Consider the following 22,870-nt stretch of genomic DNA (forward strand, 5'->3'; position numbering starts at 1 on the left):
TGAAATCGGGATATCATCTGAAGTAACTGAAGATCATGTTTAAAACACTTGTGCATGGTAAACAATTACAAGAGATCATGACAATAACAAAGTTTTCCTGAAACTTGCTAAAGCAGTAAAATGTCTGTTACTTTAACAGCGAATATTAACACATGCCTATTCGAGAGTGGTCCTCAGAGTGTTAAAGGCAGCTGCTGAATCAAAGAAGCGTTTCAGTGTTTATATTACTGAATCACAGCCCGATCAAGCTGGGCAAGTATATGTCAATTTTATCTTCTTGATTAGTAAGATGCTGTAGAGCTAATGTCTATCAGTGGAGTCATATTTTAAGAACAGCTTTTTCCTGTTTTGAATAATTGAAAGGTAACTATTTCATTGCAAAACATCACATCCCTCTTGACAGTCTACAGCAACGCCCTTCTAAAGAACCGCTATCAGCAGGCAATTCCCTGTGCTAAGTAAACACATTACAGCATTCCCAAGCTTTCCAGCTAAGGTGTAACAAAACTTTAATGACCAACCCCTGCTAGGCAACCTATCCTTCCTCTAAGAAGGATTGCTTAAAAGGCCAGTCAACTTGAAGTATTTTTTAAAATAAGCTACTAGTAGCGAGTGTTACTCGTAACAATAGGAGGATAAAAATGTTCACCAAAAATGTGGTGGTTTTTGTGTTTGGGGTTTTTTTTTTTTTTTTTTAAAAAGTATGAGTTCCCTTTGAGACACTACATAGTATAAATTACTGACAGATCTGTACAGCGCGGTCAGTCTCCAAAGGATACAACGTAGTGTGAGGGAAGCAAGGAAAATAGCAAACCATACATGCTGTATAACAACCAGGTAGCTGCCACTCTCTGGCCACCCAACTGGGCAGTTTCATTTCTAATGACAACTGAAATACCCGAAGATCGGCCAGATAAACTGATTTATCCACTTCACGAAAGTAACATTTCACGGTACGCTCTGTTCATAGTATCTTGTATCTAACACCAAGCAGATGAAAAAGCTGGGTGTTAAATGTACAGTAAACTGTCAATTTAATCACATTTGTCTGAGTCTTTTACCTTATATAGTTACGAGTCATACCTATGATTTCTAAACTGAATGATAAGAGGGGAATCTTCAGTTTTACTCCTTGTATTGTCAATTTCACTATTTCCCTGATAGTCAGCTTGTTTCCCCTTTATTTGTGTGAGTTTTTCATACAACAGGGAGAAACCAAAAAAAGGAGTGATTGCAAAACCACAATTACCAACAGGGAGATGCAGATATGTGTGGGCTCTACTATCAGTAGCGCTCTACCAAATTCACAGCCCTGAAAAACGCGTCACAGACCATGAAATCTGGTTTACTCCCGTGAGATCTGGTCTCTTGTGTGCTTTTACCCTATACTATACAGATTTCACAGGGGAGACCAGCATTTCTCACATTGGGGGTCCTGACCCAAAATAGAGTTGCAAGGGGGTCATAAGGTTATTTTAGGGGGGTTGCAGTATTGCCACCCTTATTTCTGCGCTGCTTTCAGAGCTGGGCAGCCGGATAGCGGTGGCTGTTGATCAGGTGCCCAGCTCTGAAGGCAGCACCCCACCATCAGCAGCGCAGAAGTAAGGATGGCATGGTATGGTATTGCCACCCTTACTTCTGCACTGCTCTCTTCAGAGTTGGGTGGCCAGAGAGTGGCAGCTACTGACTGAGGGCCCAGCCCTGCAGGCAGTAGCGCAGAAGTCAGGGTGGCAATACCATTCAATGCCATCCTTACTTCTGCGCTGCTGCTGGTGGCGGCTCTGCCTTCAGAGCTGGGCTCCTGCCCAGCAGCCACCGCTCTCCAGCTGCCCAGCTCTGATGGCAGCGCCGCCAGCAGCAGCAGTGCAGAAGTAAGGGTAGCAGTACTGTAACCCCCTCCTACAATAACCTTGTGACCACCCCGCAACACTTTTTTGGGGTCAGGACCCCTACAATTACACCACCATGAAATTTCAGATTTAAATAGCTGAAATCATGAAATTTACTATTTTAAAAATCCTATGACCATGAACTTGATTCATAGTTCATTTTGGTTAATTTGGTAGGGCCCTAACTATCAGGTTTTATTCATACATACTGAAAAAAAATAGTTGTATCACATCTATGAATTTCACTGACCTATTTAAAGGAAGATTTCAAAACTTCATAAACGTTATTTTAATAGGCAAAAAATGGCAAAGGCCCTTAGCAAGCTCAACGTTCCTGTGACTGTGATTCTAGATGCTGCAGTTGGGTAAGTATATTAATTAAATTCTTAGATGTTAACAAGCTTTTCATTGTCCTTCTGGTTTTCATTTTAACTAAAGTATATATGAACTTCCCAAAAATTTGTTCAAATTGGAATGGATGGTTTTGCTAATTTAACCTTTTACTGTAGTATCAACTGGCACAGCTACTGTACAAGCTAAATCTTTTAACAGGATAATGTGATGTTTAGATATTGAATTGAAAAAGATAATTAAACTTAAGTGTAGCATTTAGGGATATGGGGGAGAAATGGAGCTGAGATGCTATAGCTAAGGGTTTTTTTTTTAAACTCAGATGCTTTATATGCACACAAGTGCTGTGACTGGATTTTTTTAAAAAAGCTAATAATTGCTTACTAGATACCAGAATTTGAGTCCTAAATGCATGAGAGTGGAACAGGGATCGTGTCCCTAGTCTCTGTTTGCCAGAAGCTGGGAATGGGCGATGGGGGACGGATCATCTGTTCATTCTGGGGCACCTGGCATTGGCCACTGTCGGAAGACAGGGTACTGGGCTAGATGGACCTTTGGTCTGACCCAGTATGGCCGTTCTTAAGTTTATGTTCTTATGAACAGTGCATTATTAAAACTTTAATTCTCTATCCAATTGCCTGAGAGCCAATTGTCAAGAAGATACACACCACTCTAACTTGCTATATTTTACAACGTAGTTAACTTAATCAGTCAGGTCACTGATTTCATAGTATCTGGCCAGATAACTCTTAGAGACAGAACTGAAAAAATAGAACTTCTCTCCTTATGAGCGTTTTAGTTGGTGTTGCATTTCCTTCATGCACCAGGACACATGCTATCTCTGTACTTTTATAGAGCACCTCTCATCCAAAAAGTATCTTCTTTCTATCAGTATAAGGGAAAAACAGATGTGAGGGGGCATCAAAAGAAGGGAAAACACAGGATTAAAGGCATCTGGAATTATTTAAAAGTATATTTTGGTTGTGACCATCTTGAAATACGGAGCTAAGATAGTCTATTATGAAGTTAATATTGAATATCTAAATTTCTGTAACTGATTACTAGTAACTACTAGACTTCAGCCAAAATATCCTCAGGAACTTTTGAGGTTAATGCCTCAAGTATGTTTGGCGAAGCATTGGTTATTTTATATTCCTGTTTGGGGAGATCAAGGAAGGATAATTCCAAGGACATATGAAGAGGCTGCATGCATATATCTGGATAGTTGCAAGAATGACTAGTCTACTGAAAAAGCAAAATGACCATGAGGTATTAACAAAATGGTTTTTAAGTCACATTTCTAGTACTATACGATTTAACTTTTTTTCTTAAACAGCTACATCATGGAGAAAGTGAACCTGGTAATAGTTGGTGCTGAAGGCGTGGTTGAAAGCGGAGGAATTATTAACAAGGTAAGAGGTGCTAAATTAGTAATTCTTCATATACCTGGAGCAGACTGTGCGTGTTGATAGATTTTGAAAATGTGAGCAATGTTTGCATTGTATTTCTAATAGATTTTTACTCACTAGAGCTTAATGGGCTCCTTCTAGATGATGCAGGGGGAGGTTAATTCAGGAAACTCCGATTGCTGCTGCTAATTATTTGTGAATAACCACCGTGTATTAGTGTTGTGATTAAAACTATTACAATAAATTGCCACCTTCTACAGTCCGTTGCAACTGAATAGTCTTCATGGTTACAATATACTTAAAGTTTAAGCTAAAATCTGTTTTGCTTCAGAGTCCAATCAGTTTCAGTTTTACACAGTTGTCAGCATCAATAAGTCTATATCTAAGGCAATAGATTTATTTTGCTTACACTACTGTTTAAAAATAACCATATTCTGTCTGCAACTTTCATATTGATATGCAAAATAGAATATGGCCTAAAGACTAGTTAGTTTGCAGATAGAAAGATAACTTTTTGGCTTGAAGGAGGAGTACATTACACATGAAAGCTGGTTAGAATAAACAAAGATGAAACTTTCCTGACCTGAAACACCCTAACAGGTAGTATTCTTCATTTGTCAGAATAGGGAGTGGAAGTCAGGACTCCTGGCTGCTGTTCCCTTTTGTACTACTGCTTCCTCTGTGCATCAGTCTCCTGCTTTGTAAAATGAGGATAATACTTGTCTATTCACAGGGGTGTTGTGACCCGTAATGGTGCACAGACAAAACTCTTTTAAAAGAGCATACTGTTTCTTAAGCTTTATTTCTAGGATGAGTTCCAGCCTTTTCAGAAGTGCTTTTAGTTTAGATGTTAAGTACGCTTGAAGGGTCTACTGGTTGGAACCATGGAAGTTTACTGTCACTCTAGCACTGAGCATATGTACTGTTTTTTATCTAACTGTCTCCGCAGATTGGTACAAATCAAATGGCTGTGTGCGCCAAAGCTCAGAATAAACCGTTTTACGTGGTAGCAGAAAGCTTCAAGTTTGTAAGACTCTTCCCTCTAAATCAACAGGATGTCCCAGATAAGTTTAAGGTAAGGGAAATTCAGAATACTTTCTAACCCGCAGAGCTGCATGTAAATTGGTTCTATGAGCAAATACCATAAATTTAAGACCTTAACCATAAATTTACACTTAATGCACTGAAAATCTAATTTACATTTTTTTGTCTAGGGTAAGTCAAAGCCACACCCAACCTGTAATAACACACAGTATAGCTTAAACAAAAGTGTGTTTGCCAATTTAGATTTTCCCACCCTCACGCACTTTACTAGTATTTTATAATATTGAAAAGCTTCCTGCTCTGTGTACACTCAACCAAACTGCCAGAAGCAGCAGTACTTCCCCCTCAGTGCTACCAACATACTGTTCCTGAAGCAGCTCACTCAGTACACAGGACAAGCAGCTGGCAGCAGAATGGCTGGATCAAGGGAAACTCTTTCCAGAACGATAAACCTTATGTATTACTGTGTAGATGATGAAGTGGCCGTACTAGGTGGCACCAGTCTATGCTGTGGTTAGAGCTGTGGGTTCCTTCAGCTACAGCTTGGGTCGATTAAAGTTTGGTTAAGGCCATATTATTATTCAAGCTCAAAAAAAGATTATGGCCTATCATTTTGTGACCACTCATGGTTTTCTTCTCCCCCCCCAGTACAAAGCAGACACCCTGAAAACAAACCGAAGTCTAACTGAGGAGCACCCCTGGATTGACTACACCTCACCATCACTAATTACATTGCTGTTTACAGACCTAGGTGTATTAACTCCATCAGCTGTCAGCGATGAACTTATTAAACTTTATCTGTAATAGAGCAGATTCACTGCACGTTGTGCTCTGTTGTTCAATGACCATCTCTTCACAGTTGCAGAGTTTGACAGATATAAACTATCCCAACATGTTGTAGAAAGGAAACTGTATAAGGATTAGCTTCATTACCAGCAGCCTTCTGATTTTTACAGTGAAGCAGCAAGTTTTGAATTCATTTATTACATATAAATGGACCAGTGTGCAAACAGAAGTGTAAGTCATTGAGGGTCTGACGCGTTAAAATTTTTGTAGAGGGATGCAGTATTATGAGCCTGACACCTAAACTGCTTTTCCCCACATACAACCTCTGAACAGGTTGAAAAATTACTTAATAATTCCAGATATGTTAGGTACACATCTGAACAAAAAGAATCCACCAGGCACCTGATAACTGAATTCTACATTTCTTACCCAAAGCATTCAGTTTTGGAACAGTCGTCTGATTTAGTTCTGTCTTCAAAGTTGCAGCTATGCTTGTGCCCCCAGTAGAGACTGTAGAGATTCTACTAGATGCACATAGTACTTATGGAAGCCAAGGCAGTTTGTAGGTAACTAACAATGCAGAGCACGGCATGAAGCAGCCTTGTGTAAAAGTACAGCTTTACTAAAACAAGAGATATCTTCACGGAGAGATGGTTGAAGCATGATTGTCAATCTTCAGACTCTGAGTCAACCACAGCTTTGCCTTTTCTCTCACTGCTCAGCAGCCTCTTCTCAAACTCTTCCTCACTAATTTTACCCTTTTTTAACCTTTTCAAAAGTCGTGTGTCATTCAGCAGCTCCTCCATTTCCTCATCTTCAATATCTGAGCCCTGCAGATAGTTGAAACAGTGATTTACTCCTGTACTTAAATGCTTATGTGCTATATATTTGAACAGTCTAGAAATAACCCTATTCATTTTTTACTGCTGATGCTTTGTTACATGTATTGTGCTGCTGCCATCCATTGCATAGCCATATTAAGCTGTCCCTTATATGTGCGGCAACACACGAGGCAGCAATAAGGGTTAAAGATGCTTTAGCAACAGAAGGGGACATGGGGAACAGTGGATTCCCTTCTATTAACATTCAAAATACTATTTAAATCTTAAGTCCTCTTTGTCCTGCTTATTCAACCCTGAATATAGTGAGTTTGAGCCACTTGCAAGGAGAGGGCAGCCTCACATCTTGCTCTAGAGCAGGGGTCTCAAACACATGGCCCGCAGAGCTATTTCCTGCAGCCTGCCAAGCAGCCCACACCCCACCCCCAGCCTACCTCCAGGCCAGGGGTGGGCAAACTACGGCCCGCGTGACTGCCCTGCGCTGCTCCCTGAAGCGGCTGTCCCTGTGGCCGGGGGTGGGGGGGGGGGCCGCGGCGGCAGAGTGTGTGTTGCCATGGCTTACAGGCACTGTCCCCCACATCTCCCATTAGCCGGGAACAGGGAACTGCGGCCAATGGGAGCTTCAGGGGAGGTACCTGGAGGAGCAGAAAGGCAGCACACAGAGCCCTGTGCCCTTGCCGCCCCCACCCCCCCACCCCGGGGAGCAGGGACATGGTTCCAGCTGCTTCCCGGAACAGCACGGGGCAGGGGGAGCCTGCCCTGGCCCCGGTGTGCACCGCTGCCACCCCGGAGCCCACATCCCAGAGCCCGCCTGCATCCCGCACCCCAGCTCCCTGCCTTGAGCCCCCTGCCGCACCCTGCACCCCAACCCCCACTGCACTCCTCCTGCACCCCAACCCCATGTTCTGAGCCTCCTGCCACACCCCGCAGCCCTCCTGCACCCTGAGGGGGTGGAGCTGGGGTGGGGACTTCGGGGAAGGAGTGGGAAGAGGTGGGGCCAGCAAGCGGGGGGGGGGGGAAATCAGTGATGCGGCCCCTGGGCCAATGCACTAGTCCTCATGTGGCCCTCGTGGTCATTTGAGTTTGAGACCCCTGCTCTAGAGGAGGCTGGCTGAGGAAGGTGTGAACCAATGTATTTCCTACATGCTGCCCATTTTGGACTATACCTGGAGAGCTCAGGCCTCCATAGCTTTCATGGCCCATCCTGACTTTCTGCTACTGGAGGCTTACAACAGGGTTCTGCTGACAGAAGCCAGGCAAGGAGTAGAGCCTCATCCCTCTCTATAGTGGGCTGACTGCTCAATTTTTTTCTTACGCACTCTTTTGAGAATGCAAGAAACTCAGGTACTGCAGCTCCCTTCATTTCATATTGTTTACAGCTCTGAGGAGTGAAACTTAAGCAATCCAGTCACTGGCAGAGGAGGAACGGATGGAACTTGCTTTTGAATTCATCAAGTTCTGTCTTCGGGGGTAGCAGGCAGGCAGTGTGGACAGACAGTTCTCTAACTTTCTGCCAGACTGAAGTCCTTATACCCCCTTGCTTTTTGGGAGTGTTACATTCTAACCTGGCTGTGACTATACTGAAGTAGTCACATGTGAGTTTGAGGAACTTAATTTACCTCATCTCTTCTCCGTTTCGTTGTAATTTTCTTCTTCTTCTCCTTTTTGGCTTTCTGCTTTGACCAGGCTTTATTCCTTATGAATTTTCTTTTTCCTTCATTTTCCTGTCTTTCCTTTCTTTGTTGCTCTAACAGTTTTTGCCTTTGTTTTTCTCTATTTTTATCTTTGAATGGAATGGAGTCTGTATCAATACTGACAGGAACAAAGTCTGAAAAACACTTTCCTTTTAATTCAGGCATCTTTGGCATCCTCAGCAGGGCAAAACCTCGAGCAAAACTAGCAAAGTCCAGATCTGTTAAAATAATGATTAGGATATTAGCATGTGACAAAGTAATAGACCTAATCCACCAACGTACTTAAATACATGAGTAGTTCCACTGATTTCAATGGGACTACTCATGTTTAAGTACTTTGCTGGGTTGGGGGCTAAGTTATGTTGGGTTGTGAAGGAGCGGGTACATATCTTAATATTTGCATAGGGTTAAACACAGACAGAGTTTATGTATGTAAAACCCCTTCCTTCCCTGACATACTGCTTGCATCCTGATACTCAATTGCTTCTTTATTTAGCGGTTTCTGGAAGTCTGTGCCTATCAGTGGGAAATTGTCCAACAAAATATTTTTTTTCAATCAAAAAATGTCAATTTGTCCAAATGGAAATTGTTTACAAGATAGGGCCAGTTTCCACAAATCTCCCAATTCAAAATAATTGTAGGGAACAAGTTTTGAAGTTGTCAGAATGTCCCACTGCAATGTTTAACAAGTAATTCTAAAATTGATTTTTTAAAAAGTAAAATAAGGGTAAAAAACTAAACGTTTCTAAACTTTGATTGACCCAATCAAAAAAATTCATCTTATTGGTTTGCAAAAATTTTCAAGACAAACTTTTCATCCGATTTCAGGACAGGAAAAAGATTCAAAATCTCAAACTTTCATGAGACAGAAAAATCATTCCTTGCCCAGCTTTACCTCACAGAGCTAAGTTATTCAGTCACCACGCTCATCATATAAACAGTCCTTAAAGTAATGCATTTTTCTGCAAAATCAGCCCACTGTTAGATGTCTTTAGAAAAATCTGTCACCAAGAAGTAATGCATCTTTTACTGTTTTCATTAAGTCAGACAAGGATCTCTGCGCATTGTAAGCAGTGGTCTATGTCTCTCTAAGATTTGCTCTCTTGCTTTGTCAAAATGGCATTGGCTGGGTTCTTATCTGCAACTTTGACTCTGGCTCCCCTCTGTGGCTTTGACAAAATCACAACCTCTGTGCTTCAGTTTACCCCACTATGAAATAGGATTACACCTTCCTTCAACAGAACTTCAGGAGTCAGTAATTCATGATTATGTAGCATTTTACATCTTCAAAATGGTATCAATATTTAACTTAACAGAAGGTAACTATGTGTATGGGAACTTGGCAAGCGGATGAGCCTGTAGCGCTTGTGCAACAACATTGGAACTTTTGCCAAACTGAATATAGTCTTTGAAGTAAAGTAAAAATAGCAGCTGCTCCTGGGAATTACCTTTTATTCGGAAGATAAGATTGCACTCATGTTTGGCATAGGCCTGCACACAAGATACAAATGCTTTCATCCCTTTCTCAAACATGGCTCTGTCAGCCAGAGCCAGAGACTTCAGTTTTGGAAGAACATCTACCACATTTTTCAGTGGTTTCATTTCCTGCATGGGACACTTAACCAAAAAAAAAGAAAAAAACACAAACAAGAGGTAAATGTAATGGCTTAAAATAAGCATTGGAACTTCAAACACATAATTCAACATCAATAAAGCCTCAACACATGGAGGATATTTACCTGCCTCATGTTTTTTACTGATGAAGAAACCGAGGCAAAGTTAAGGGGCCTAACCAAGTTCACACATTGAATTGTGAAAGAATAGGGAACAGAATGCATGAATCCTCACTCAACTCCAATTACTAGATCTCACCAATCTCTACTGCTAATCTGGTGGAATTAAGACCATTATTTTACTTTCAGCCCCAAAATGAGAAGGATGTCACTACAAAGATATACACTTTTTCTATTATAGATTAAATAGATAATTACACAATGCAGGGAACAATCCTGCTTTAACAGGGAGATGAATTAGTTTAATTAATAAATAGCTCTCACATCTGTTTTTTGTTACTCGGCTAGGTTAAAACAACTCATATACATGTTTTAAAATTTATGAAGTCTGATTTCAAAAAACTGGTTTTAGGTCTGATGAATTAGTTTTCATTTTAATTCATTTCTGCTGTTAGGAAATAAAAGCCAACTCACCTTTTGGTTTATTGAGAGAAAATTAACGTAAGATTCTTCCATGGGAAGCAAAAACACAAGCGCACTGCCTAAATGGCCAATTCGAGCTGTTCGACCACAGCGATGCACAAAGGCACTAAAAACACAACAGAAAGTTGTTTTAACAGGATGAGATGTTTAATTGCTTTCAAAGTAATACAAGACAATGAGTGGAATGGCAGGTTTTATGGAAGGGAAGATCTAGGGCTACTGTACTCTTGATGTAGATGAGTAACTACCAACAACAGGCGTTACCTGAATTCAGTGCAAGCAGCATATAATCCTTTTATTCGGAAGATAAGAATTTAAATGTTCATGTTAAAAGGAGATTTGTCAAATATGTGTGTGTGCGTGTTATGGTAAAATGATGACACTGGTAGCTGTCAGATAGGGAAATAGTTACTTTAATTAGCTTTATTTTTAACCCTCATTACAGCACTTCCTGAACAGCTCTGCCCCTACCTACATCTCTGCTGATTTACTTCTTTCATTCCCTGAATGTCTCCCACCTTATTACCTCTTTGGTATTCTCTCCTGCCACCCCTTATGCTAGGAACTCTCTTCCACACTCATGTAAATGTCCACTACCATTTTATTAATGTTAATCCACCTAACCTGTAAGTGCGATTATACATCCATAAGTGCTGTTAAAATGTCAGTTTTAACAAAAACTGCAGTGCTCCAATCTTCCTTTGGGCATGTGGGACAACTACATTGTTTTGTCTATCCATTCAGACTAAGTCTTGGGCAGGGAGTAGGTCTTCCACTGTGTTTTGTACAGTACTGAGCTCACTCTGCACTTAAATAGTACATTTATAGGAACAGAAGTGGGATTAAAGTTCTTATGAAGAATTGAAGTTGTACCTTGCACTGCTAGGTGGATCATACTGTAAAACCCAGTTTACTTCTGGAATGTCTATGCCACGGGCCATCACATCAGTGCAAACTAAAATGCCACTAGAAAGTTGGAAGAAAATGCAAATTTCTGATTAAATAGTCATTTGAGAAGCGCCAGCCAACAGCTCCCAACTTCTGCCCTGATTTATACATCATGCATCCCAATTGGAGGCTGTGGGGGTGCATGTCAAGGCAGAATATTTGGTCTTAAGTTTTTTAAAAATATGACTATCAAAATTAGAGGACATATTACAGACGAACTAAAATTCACATTGAATGAAAATTCCACTAAGTATTTAGGAGAAGGAATGTATTTTGTATTCTTTCCTACATACCACTAATTGAAACTGAATAATCAACTCTTCCCTTTACAAGTTTCATATTTAAATTATTTCCCCTGCTTCTAAATACTATAAACATATTAAAGAAAGATCAAATGATCTAACTGCAGTTTTTAAACTATCAATAGGAGACTGGGGAAATGATTCTGTTTCACAGAGAAAGCTAAAACTGAAGTCCTAATGCTTGGATGGCAATAAAAAGAACATCACAGGGCAAGAATTCCAGCCTTTTTCCAATGAGAGACAAATATTGCTGGGCCCTAATGACTGCACATATTGCAAAACTGACAAAAGCAGATAACTTTAATGGAAATGAAAAAGCATTTTGTTGGCGATAAACCCACATTCTTTTTGTTCATATACTAATAAATGGGTATCATGGGTTTCAACTCCTTTTATCAGACAGAGGGGAATTTTCACCATCACTTCTCTTTCAAATGGGAGTTACCAGAGAGCAGTTTGTATTATTGTTTTACCAATTAATCTGAATTTTTTCCTCATTCAGTACACCTACACACACGTAAAAGTGAGTGTGATTTATATCATCCACATTATCCCAGCTGCTTCAGTAGCCTGGCTAGCAGCCTGCTCAACAGGAAAGCCACATTTCTATTCTCATGTGGTGTGTACTTCCCCATGCTGAAGATGAAGTTTTACGTTTCTTAGCATTTACACCTTTCGCTGGAGTAGTCTATTCAAACGCTCCTACCTTGGGAGTTTCCGAAACTCGGTAAAAATCTTGTTACGTTTATGTTTCATTTTCCCATGAATGCACATTATTTTCACATTTTTAACTAAGGATTCCAGAGCTTTCCCATAATATTCCACACAGGCACAGGTACTGAGGAGACAATGAAAACCACAAAAAGTCAGCATCAACTTTTGTTTGTAAGCTGTATTTTTAATGTTACAATTGCATGTGGATTTAGCGCTGGTGAAAGATCCTGCCTCAAAAGCCCTGCAGTCTTGGAGTGCTCTGCTTAGCCACAGAACAGGTACAACATGACAGGACAGTGCAAACTTCCTCCACACTGCTGAAGTTACCAATCATGCTTTTGGTATGAGTGATACAGCTATCCATAGGGAACTGGATTGAGACGGTCAACCCATTTCACATAGGACTGCCACCAGATGATGAGTTTCAGTCATTAACAACTTGTGCTGGATTTGAACAGCTAAGCTGAAAGCAAATGACATCTCCATTACTAGCACTCTGAGCCATCCAGTCTCTTGCTAGGAAAATTTGTTACTATGAAAAATGAGAATGTAGCTGAAGAGCTTTTACAATACATTTTCTAGACTCAACTATTTCTACTTGATATATTCTTGAGGAGAGAGATATTGTGAGTCTGAAGAAAAGCAATGCAGGATGTTAGACTAAATGGCTTCCTATGGGTCCCTTAAAGCACTAACAGTTCTACTGTTCTATAAACTCATCCAAGATATAAAGATGTCTTTATAACCAGCTTAATTTGTTTTGTGACAGCACAGGCCTTTCATATGAGACCTAAAATTGAGGTCCTGCCACTTCTGGTCTCCAAATATCCCAGGCTGTTTTTCACTTGAGTAGGAGCACTGGTTCTCAGTACCCTGGCCAAATTCTAAAAAGGGTTACAATTACATTCTGTCTCACTAAATACCCCCTGAAGTGTCAGACAATATTTTTCATAACTTCCTGTTTTTAACATCAACACCGTTTGATAGTTAAACACCAGCTATATTCCATCCCATTTTGTAAGTACAGAAATTGCTTTACCTACTATAATTTACCTGTCAATTTAAAGATCTGATTCTGAATTCCTTGCACACCCAAAATCACTCTGAATTAATTTTGGGAATGTAAGATCTAGCCTTACAGGTGGAAAGGGCTCGAGGATCCTTCTGAAAGGTGCTATACCAATTGCCTATTTTTATTACTAAAAGTATGAGCATTATTTTAATGACTAATGTACAGCTGTCTATGATAATACCTTATTGTGGTTAAGAAATAAACACAGAAAGTTCATATGGCCTGAGCAGTTCTTTCATTATGACAAAGTATAAGTAATTTTAATGTGAAGCAATGATCCACCCCCCTTTTTTGTGCATTGTAGTCTACACAGAAAGTGGTCAATATGCTCCCTAGTAGATCACCTTTAGCATATGTCTCATGCAGCACTGAGCACACAAATAATCGTTGCACTGTTTTCACAAAGAACCCCAAATGAATTACCTGAAAAAGACTAGATGTTTTTCCTGTTTGTGTCGTCGAAGAAAATGCACCAACTGATTAAATTTTTCATCCGCTTTGCATATCTACACAACATCAAAAACATACGGAAAATAAACAGTGGGTTCAAGATGAGCTGATTTGCTTGTTTCTTCAATTCACCTCAGTACAGAGCCTTTGTGATTGATTCGTGCACTAATATAGGAGGCATTTTACACAAGTTAATGCTTGCTGAGACGTATTCCACATACATCAGTGTGGGAACATGGTCCTTTATGTATATTGGTGCTTACTTAAGTTAATTAAAAAGAAATAAACATTAACGCTGGAATTCAGCTTTAAAGTTACCTATTATTGGAGGTTTCTGAAGCTGAACTATTGACCTAATTACAAATCTTGGTTGAAATTATTTCCTCAGTGAATAAATACAGAATGACCTCAAGGGTTGAGGAGTGTTACATATTATCCCCATTTCAGAGACAGGGAAAAATGAGGCACAGAAAAATTGAGCAAGTTCCCCAAGGTTATAGAAAGTGAATCAATGGCAGAGCAAGGAATTAAGGCCAGCAATCCTGACTTAGTGTCTCCAACTCAAGCTACTTGACAATACTGCTTCAGAGGAATTTGAAAGGCCTTAGGCTTGCTTTAGTAGTTGATTTATCAGCATGAATCCTTCTGAGGGCAGCTCCTGGCAGCTCCTATTTCAATTTTTGTTTACTGCAATAATGTTGCTAGCTGTTTTTGCTGCAGTCTTAGAATATTCACTGTTGCATTGTTTCTGAAGGCAACATGACTGTCAAACTGCAGTGCACCAGAGTGTAACATTCTGAGTTCATCATTATGTTTAAAAGAGAAACAACAAACGTGGGGAGCAGGGAGCCTCACCATATAGTAATTTTCAAGCCGTGTGGGTGTTTTCTGAGTGCTACTCGCTGCCACTCCCTTCTCTTTCACTGAGATGCGGACAGGATTTCGGAGACCTGCTCTCACCAGGTTCTCTACTTCTTGAGTCTGAGTTGCTGAGAACAGGCCTGTTCGTCTCTGCTTGGGCAAAAAGTCCAGAATGGTATTTAAACTGCAAGTAAACACAATTTAAAAAGAAAATAGCTCCAGAGTTCCATCAAGAGGAAGTTTTATAATCAGTTTTTAAAACAGAATGATTTTTACAAAAGGGTGCTGTGCACAACACCAGCTGTTGCACTAACAATTATGTGTTTGCTTGACTGATTATACCTCATGTGTGTTTGCATCCGAGGTTTTAAATATGAGGTCAGATGATATTTACTTGAATGTACTAGGCCTATGAATAACTATGTTTTTGATTATTAGCCTTGTTATGTTGCCCCCTTCCCTTGGCTCTTCTCTTTTTCCTCCAAGCTCTGCAGAGAATGATAAAAACGTACAAGGAAGCTCAAAAAGAAGACAAGATCAGAGAAGAGTGGATCCTTGATACATACTATAGTTCGGTATTTCTTCCTCTTCAGTTTACATTAGTGTATGATCAATTTTCATGTCATATTTGAAATACCAAATTGTTTAGTGCAATGGTACCATTAATAGCAGAAGGGTATAAATAAGCTTCACATGCATTTCCCCACCCATCATAAAGTTAAAAAAGGAGGCATTGTGCAGTGGTCAAAATCAGAAGGATCTTGTGGTTAAATCACTTGACTGAGACTCAGGAGAAACAGGTTTAATTCCCAGTGCGACAAGTCACTTAGGCCTTGCAAATTCCCTTAACATAGACAAGGACATTAATTTATTTGTGCCTCGGCTACCCATCTGTAAAAACAGGGATAATACTTCCCTACTTGAAAGGAGTATTGTAAGGACACATTCATGGTTTCTGAGGTTCTCATATACTATCTTGATGGGTATCACAAACACCTGGATAGAAAAATTGACCCGGGACTCCTAAATTTTAGTCTCACTGTGTGACCTTTTACAAGTCATGTAACCTTTCTGTGACTCAGTTCTTCAATCGGTAGCACAGGAATAATAAACATCTTGAGCACATTAATGGTTCTAAAATGCTTTGAGAGCCCTAGATGGATAGCATTATAGGAATGGCAAGTACTACTAGAATTATATTAAAAAAATACCTTGCTTCGAATCCCATATCTAGAAGTCTGTCTGCTTCATCCAATACCAGCACATCAAGTGATTTCACACAACTTGCTAAATCCAGCCCATCTGCTTTTCTTCTGAACAGATCCTCTAGACGGCCTGGTGTGGCTATAATGATGTTCCCACTATTGGTGATAGGGAGTATACAGCTTAGGTTATATTTTAATTGTACTTGGATGTCAACACCACCCCAGAATCTCATCATACCACAAACCTCCACTCAAAACACAGTCTGGAATCTTCAAGTGGGGACTGACCTGTGCACTTCTGACAATGGAAGAGAGCTCAGTCCACTAAAGACTTTGCTATTGTCTGTCTTATTAACATATAATGTGCTCAGATATTATGCTGAAGGGTAAAAGAACAAAACCCTAAAGATAAATAACTTGTGCATGCAACAGCTCCGCAGCTACCTGTATTGATCCTAGAGCTTACATAGCTATAAAATAGCTGTAAACTGAAAAAGCGTACTGGCATGCAAACAAGACCGCCAAGCCTATGCCACTTTATTTCAGAATTTCCACATATGTATCACCACAGAAAGCAGTTTGTGAAAATTACGTATCAAATTACTTAGACAATATTCTGGTATTCCCAGTTCAGGCCCCTGACAGAGTGCCAAGCAAGGAAGGCTGAGTCAGCACTGTTCACAGCAGCTCCAATCAAGCAAGGCAGAATGGAGATGACTAAGCAGAGCTGTGCCTAATTTGTTGGTGGGGCAGGGCAGAAAGGCTAATTAAGCCATAAGCCAGGAAGGAAGTGGAAAGGGGGAAAACAGGCAGTAAGGGGGGGGAGAGAGAGATTGCTCTCCCTTGCTTGTTATAGGAACTGTATATGTTATGAAGGTGGTAGGAATCCATTGTAAATAAACTGCACAAGGTGTTGGACCAGGAGAAGGGTCTCAGAGTAGTTTGTAGACAGGAACAGAACACAGGATCCAGGAGCCTGTCTTACAAGGCCACAGATTGGTCTCTCACAATTAAGTGAATGCAGAGTATTTTTTAAAAGATCCATTAATTTTTTACATGCTTTTTTCAACCCCACCTTCCCAAGCTGAACCACAAGGCCATTTATTTAAGATCCTCTTTGGCACTTACCCCTGCTGTGACATTTTACACTAAGTAAGCCAACTAAAATCTCTCTTTAGTTTAAAAAAAAAAAAAACACCAACACTTTAAGTTATGCTATGCACTAGCTGTAGCCCATAGGATTACTTTTCTAGCTATTATATCCTACTAATTCAGCCATCCGTATCAAATATGTTTTTCTTTATGAATTAATCCATTTTATATATGATTCGTATATTTTATCAGTATTAATTCCTATGAAATTAGGATGTGTTGAGGCATACAATATGTGTTTCCTAATAATTATACATAGAATAAGTTTTGCTGAAATGCAAAAGCCTACCAACCTGTATCCAGTAAGATCCGCTAAATAGGTAAAAGTATAATCAGTTAAGAGTAAGTCAGCATAAAAGCTAGCAACCTGTGGCACAGATAGGAATGGTCCCTGAATTTTGGGGAACCAAAGGGAGGAACTACATACAACACTGAACAGGTTTATCCGGCATCTGCAACCGGTTGGTAACCACAGGGTATTCCACAAACTTGTAAGTTGCCAAGAGAGCCTAGGTTGGCAGTTTTTGGAGTGAGATAATATGGAGAGAGTAAGTGTCATAATCCACTAACCTATAGGCTAAGAGTACCCATAAATTTCTTAGGGTATGGAAATAAGATTTGGGCATAGTAGGTTGGATCTGAATTACATAGTGTCAGGATCCTATAAAATACCTTGTAAGGATATCATAGGGAGCTTTAGCTTTCTTTTCTTTGTTCTCCTATCTTCTATCATGCTATCAGCTCAGCTTGTGTAGTGCTCAACATTCCTAACTATTGGGGAAACCAGAACCATCCTGTTATCGGGCATGCCAGGAGTAAGCTGGTCCTTCACCTCCTATTACCGGGGCCTCAAGGTATGTTAAGTTAAGGTACTTATAATAGGAATGTTACCACCAGGAGTTCTGGCATTCTTTTACTGTTTTGCAGTCAGAAGAATCATAGCATTTATTATTCTTTTGTTAATCTCAATAAAGCTTTTATCAATTTGGTACCGTCCTCAGTGTAAGTGGTTTTGTCAAGCACCTCGAGAGTCCTCTCCCGATATAGAACTCTCTGAGTTCTCGGACCCTGTAGTCTGAATTGGACAAGAACCTATATATCTTCTGGTCGGATGTGATCAGTGGCGAGCCAGAACAACTAACCCATAAAATTCAGGTCAACAAGCCCTTGGTCAGTAACACAGATTTTACATTTGATCCCTTCCTACTATTTTGTTAGTCCCTCATTATCCGTGTTTAATTCAGGAGACAGATCCCGCAAACACAAGCACATAAATAACTTGATTTATAGAAGGCAATGGGTTAAATACATCCTTAAATATGTGCAGGATTGGCACCCTAATTTGTAAACTCCTTGGGGCAGGGATTATGCCTCATTTCTGCTCTGAGAGGCACCAATAGAAACACATTATCAGTCAACTCACCCATGTTCTTTGAATTTTTCAATATCTTCTATTGGATTCCTACCACCGATCAAAAGAATCTGGCTGAAACAAGAAACATGTCACTCACAAATTTGCAAACAAAAGCCAAAGAAAAGTCTGTTTTTATTACAAACCTAAGCATACCTACCCAAATTGGGGGAAGTGTTTTGTGAAATGTGATAGCACTTCATCAATCTGAACAGCTAACTCTCTTGTGGGTGTGATGACTATGGCTCCAACCTGCTCATTAGAACAAAAGGAAAGACAGAAATAGACAAATGCCCCAAAAGACATTTACTATTTGCTGTGACTATGAAATTATGATGCTAAAGTTTCCATGGGCAAACACCATTTTTGTTAAAGTGCTGAGAAATAAACAAGTGATCCAATTCACCCCTCATGTCCTGAAACATGTCAAAATGGGATGCATTACACAGCTGGCCACACAGTACAGTAACACAAAATCCCTTTGAAATGCCCCCCCCCTTTTTTTTAATTGGGTGCACAACATTTTTTTTAAGGCAATACAAAGATCTTTAGTGACAAGCAGCAGTGAAGTGAATTCAAATTTGTTCAGAAGTCAAGAGACAGTACAATAAAAAACTAAAGGTCATAGTCCCTGAGATATCTTGTTCTCTAACAGTTTACAGACATCTTTTGTTCTTGGTAAACAAAACGCATTATACAAGTACAAATTATTACTAATCAATTTCACAAGCTATTCAGGAACACATTTAAACAAATCTATAACAAGCAGCACAGAACTTTAAAAAAGTGTTTTCAATTTATTCCTGGTTATGAATGTAACAAGGGGCTGATCCTGCAAACCTTTAATCACATGTGTAACTTGACTCTTAAGTAGTCCTATAAGTCTTCAATCTTAAGTTACAGCTATATATTTATTTATATATTCAGAATCCCTCAATTCAGTCTTACCTGCATTTTCTTTAACTTCTCTTCCCGTCTGAGGAGAATTTCTAATATGGGAATTACAAAAGCTAATGTTTTGCCACTGCCTGTTACCTGTGAAAATTGAAGCAAAGTTAGTTTTTTCATGAGTGCAAATACTTGTAAGAAAAAATAAACAGAGAATTCAATTCACAAAATACTCACCGCTTCTGCAGCAACATCTTTATTGTTCATAAACAAAGGTATGGTTGCAGACTAAAGGAGACAGAAATATGGCGCAATTACATCTTCACTGGTTTAAACAAATCTTATGTAACTCAATTCACCCAAGAATCTAGAAGTGCTTTACAAAAGCACATAAGTGTCATCAACCCCATTTTACAGATGGGAAAATGAATCCCAGAGAGGTTAAGTGATTGTTCTAGGTCACACAGGAAGTGCAGGGGGAAACAGAGATAGGGACCTGCCCCAAGAGAAATGGGGGTCTTGAGAGGGCCCCAGGGTGGGGATAGCATGCATTGCAGATGGGAAGCTTGACAGGGTGGCAATAATTGGAGAAGTGTGTTTGGAGGGGTTTGGGGTGAGGGGGCAGGAACAGAGAGACCTGTGGAGGGCAGGTTTGAGCGGTGACTGACCCAGGAATAGAAAACCCAGGAGTTCTGATTCTGTTCTAAGCACCAGCCCCTCATCTAAAGCAGAGGACTTGAACCAACTTGTCATTTCCATCAGATCACTAGAGCAGCACACACTAGCACCTACTGCCTTCTCAGGCGCTACTCATTACATAACGGAGCATCTTCCTTTGGGGCTTGCCATCCCCTATGCACCGTACACAGAGACAAACTGCACCAAAGGGGCCCTCCCCCTTCACATTAAAAAAAAGGCAGCGCACACAGGTCACACCATGGACGCTATATGATGGGCTCCCCCCTTTTGCATTGGCCGGAGGGGCAGACAAGCAGCATAAAAATACTCACAGGAGCCTCCGCTGCACGCGGGGGGGGAGGGGGGCAAAGCCTCCCCCCTATTAAAGGGCCCAGCAGGTACAACTGCCCAGTGGAGCCCTGAGGGGGTCGCTCACAGCCCCCCCCCCGTATTAAGAGAGGAGGGGCGCAGCCCGCCTTGAGGGATACCACGGGGGTGGCACCCCGGCTATCTTCCGGGGGACAGACGGCCGAGCTCTCCCCCACGCCGTATGAAAGCGGATGGCGGCGAGCACCGGCTCGGGGGAAGGGCAGGGGGCCCCCTGTACTGAGCACGGTCCGCACCGCAGAGCCACCCGCCACGGCCCAGCAAGCAGGGCGGCTCCCGCCCCCTACCTGCACGGGGGTCATGTGGGGGAAGCCCAGCTCCCGCAGGGTCTGCAGGACGCCTGGGCTGAGCGTGACGGGCAGAGACTCCCAGCGCCCCTCGGTCACCCCCTCCATCTTGAACAGGCTCCTCGTGCCACTGCCCGCCCGCTCAGGCTCCCCCCGGCCCGGCTGGGTCCCGTCGTCAATGAGTCCGTGGGAAAACAGCGGCCGGGCGCAGATGCGTTCCGCTTTGCAGCAGGGTGCCGGTACAGCGCCGCCGAGGCGGACAGTAGCGTGAGAAACTGCTCCGCGGCTGCTTCTGGACTAAGCCACATCCTTCTACACTCTCTCGAGGCTTTTATTCCACACTCCCCAGGGTAAATGTTTGAGCACGTTCTGAGTTAGCGCTTCAGAGGTGATTTCTAGCGTCCAGACCTTTCAACCATCACCAGTTCCTTTTACAGAGTAGCAGCCCTGTGAGTCTGTATTCGCAAAAAGAAAAGGAGGACTGGTGGCACCTTAGAGACTAACCAATTTATTTGAGCATTTTTACATCACTCAAGATTGCCACAGACGAACGTGCTGAATTTTCTACCCCATAACCTCAAAGTGACAGGAAAGTAAGTATTTCCTCTAGCTAAGAGATACGGATCCAGTTCTGACCTTCCTTGCACCAGCACTAAGGAAGGAACATGTCTGTGTAAAACTTACAAAAGACAAGAATCAGGTCCTATGCATTTAAGAAGTTCTTGCTTAACATGTACCAAAGCACACCTGTTTACATCTTAGTAGGCAAGCCTGAAGTCATGATGGGTATGAGCGGTGGGATACTGGTGAGTTTCTCTGCCACTGACTTTGCTTTATTAGGCGAGATTTTTTTTTCTTCTCTCCTTCCATTACATAAGTAGAGACCATAGAAATGTACCTTTCACAACACAAGTCACTATGGGAAGAGGTCAACATTTGGTGAATAACTAAGTTGCTCTTCAGTAGCCTCTGTGAAATTTTGAAGTTCCAAACTGAAATACATAGTAATTGGTATACAAGTGCCCTTCACACTTAACCAGGTAACAGTGGATATGCTGGCTAGCTTCAGCCAGCTGTACCTCTAATTAACAAGATTGAGGACAGTCCATGTAGATACAGTATAAGGTACCCTATAGCCTTAATTTTTCCTATATAAAAACTTTATAATATTGAAGGTATCAAGGAAGCAATATATTCAATGGACAACTTATGACATCTAGGTCAAAGACATCAAATTTGAGGTGTTACTGAACACACAGTAAGATTACATTTTAAAGGGATCAGATTTGAATATTCCACATAATAGTCTAGGGGCTTACAGACCAGGCATTTTATAAAATGCATTAGAAATTTATATTTATGATGAACTAAGAGCCCATTATACCTAATGGCGGCTCAACCAAGGACAGATTGTAGATGTGCTAGGAAAGCAGCAGCACTAGTTATGTGGATACTACCTGGATATGCATAGTAAAATCCAGATCTTGATGATGATACAGAAATGTGCTTGTCACTGTGGTGGGCAGATTAGACCTGAATCAGAAACCACTAGTCAGCAACATAATTGCACAGAAGCTAGAAGATGGACAGCAGATAGTTGTACTTGTGTTTGGAAAGCCCATGAAGTGCTTCAGGCACCTATGTGGATACATCCGATGAAGTGAGCTGTAGCTCACGAAAGCTTATGCTCAAATAAATTTGTTAGTCTCTAAGGTGCCACAAGTCCTCCTTTTCTCTTTGCGAATACAGACTAACATGGCTGCTACTCTGAAACCTATGTGGATACTGTTTCACAAGCAGTCCAGGTGCTTTCACCTGTACCAGCTTGAAATAAGAAAGAGAGATTCCCTATCTCCTCTTCTGCTGGGTCAGATGTCTCAATTTTTAAAGTTGTTTTTATTTAGTTTTGCATGAATACTATAGGGTATTAGTGAAATGCAACTATTATCCTGCTGTTTTAAACATAAAAAAGCCTCCCTACAAAAATAAAATAAGCATTTTCCATCAAGCATCTACTCTTTGCTAACATCCCATTTTAAACATTTTCTTTACATGCCCTCAAATACCCAACTCTAATCAAACTGTTTTGCACTTAATGCTAAAGCAACTAGTGCCCAACTAGCTTTCCCTGCAAAAATCAGGCCAAATAGTTTGTACTCATTTGACTGTATATTTAGTTCAAAAACTTTCCACAGGTTGATAAGAAAACTAATAGAATTCAAATACAAGTGTGGCTGCACGTTATTAGTAAAAGCTGTATATTTAGTATTGTCCAAAATTTCTTTTA

General features: G+C 40.8%; 2 protein-coding genes across 2 annotated transcripts in view; one reads left to right on the plus strand and one right to left on the minus strand.

The window, feature by feature from the left end:
• The window catches only part of EIF2B1 (eukaryotic translation initiation factor 2B subunit alpha), a 9,751-nt gene extending 2,987 nt beyond the window's left edge, over positions 1 to 6,764 (plus strand). The window contains 5 exon segments of the mRNA XM_074973037.1: positions 140 to 252; positions 2,186 to 2,254; positions 3,577 to 3,652; positions 4,599 to 4,724; positions 5,342 to 6,764. Coding sequence (XP_074829138.1) covers positions 140 to 252; positions 2,186 to 2,254; positions 3,577 to 3,652; positions 4,599 to 4,724; positions 5,342 to 5,497 — 540 coding nt within the window. The 3' untranslated portion in view covers positions 5,498 to 6,764.
• On the minus strand, positions 5,682 to 20,746 carry DDX55 (DEAD-box helicase 55). The gene is made up of 14 exons (XM_074973036.1): positions 20,584 to 20,746; positions 19,469 to 19,519; positions 19,292 to 19,378; positions 18,504 to 18,595; positions 18,356 to 18,418; positions 15,787 to 15,936; positions 14,570 to 14,759; positions 13,688 to 13,770; positions 12,185 to 12,316; positions 11,102 to 11,194; positions 10,220 to 10,334; positions 9,461 to 9,629; positions 7,938 to 8,230; positions 5,682 to 6,309 (listed from the first exon to the last, which is right to left on the minus strand). The coding sequence occupies exons 1-14, from the start codon at positions 20,689 to 20,691 to the stop codon at positions 6,148 to 6,150; spliced, it is 1,788 nt and encodes a 595-aa protein (XP_074829137.1). The 5' UTR covers positions 20,692 to 20,746; the 3' UTR covers positions 5,682 to 6,147.
• Positions 20,747 to 22,870: the final 2,124 nt, after the last annotated feature.

The sequence above is a fragment of the Natator depressus genome, chromosome 15, assembly GCF_965152275.1.
Source record: "Natator depressus isolate rNatDep1 chromosome 15, rNatDep2.hap1, whole genome shotgun sequence".
Taxonomy (NCBI): domain Eukaryota; kingdom Metazoa; phylum Chordata; order Testudines; family Cheloniidae; genus Natator; species Natator depressus.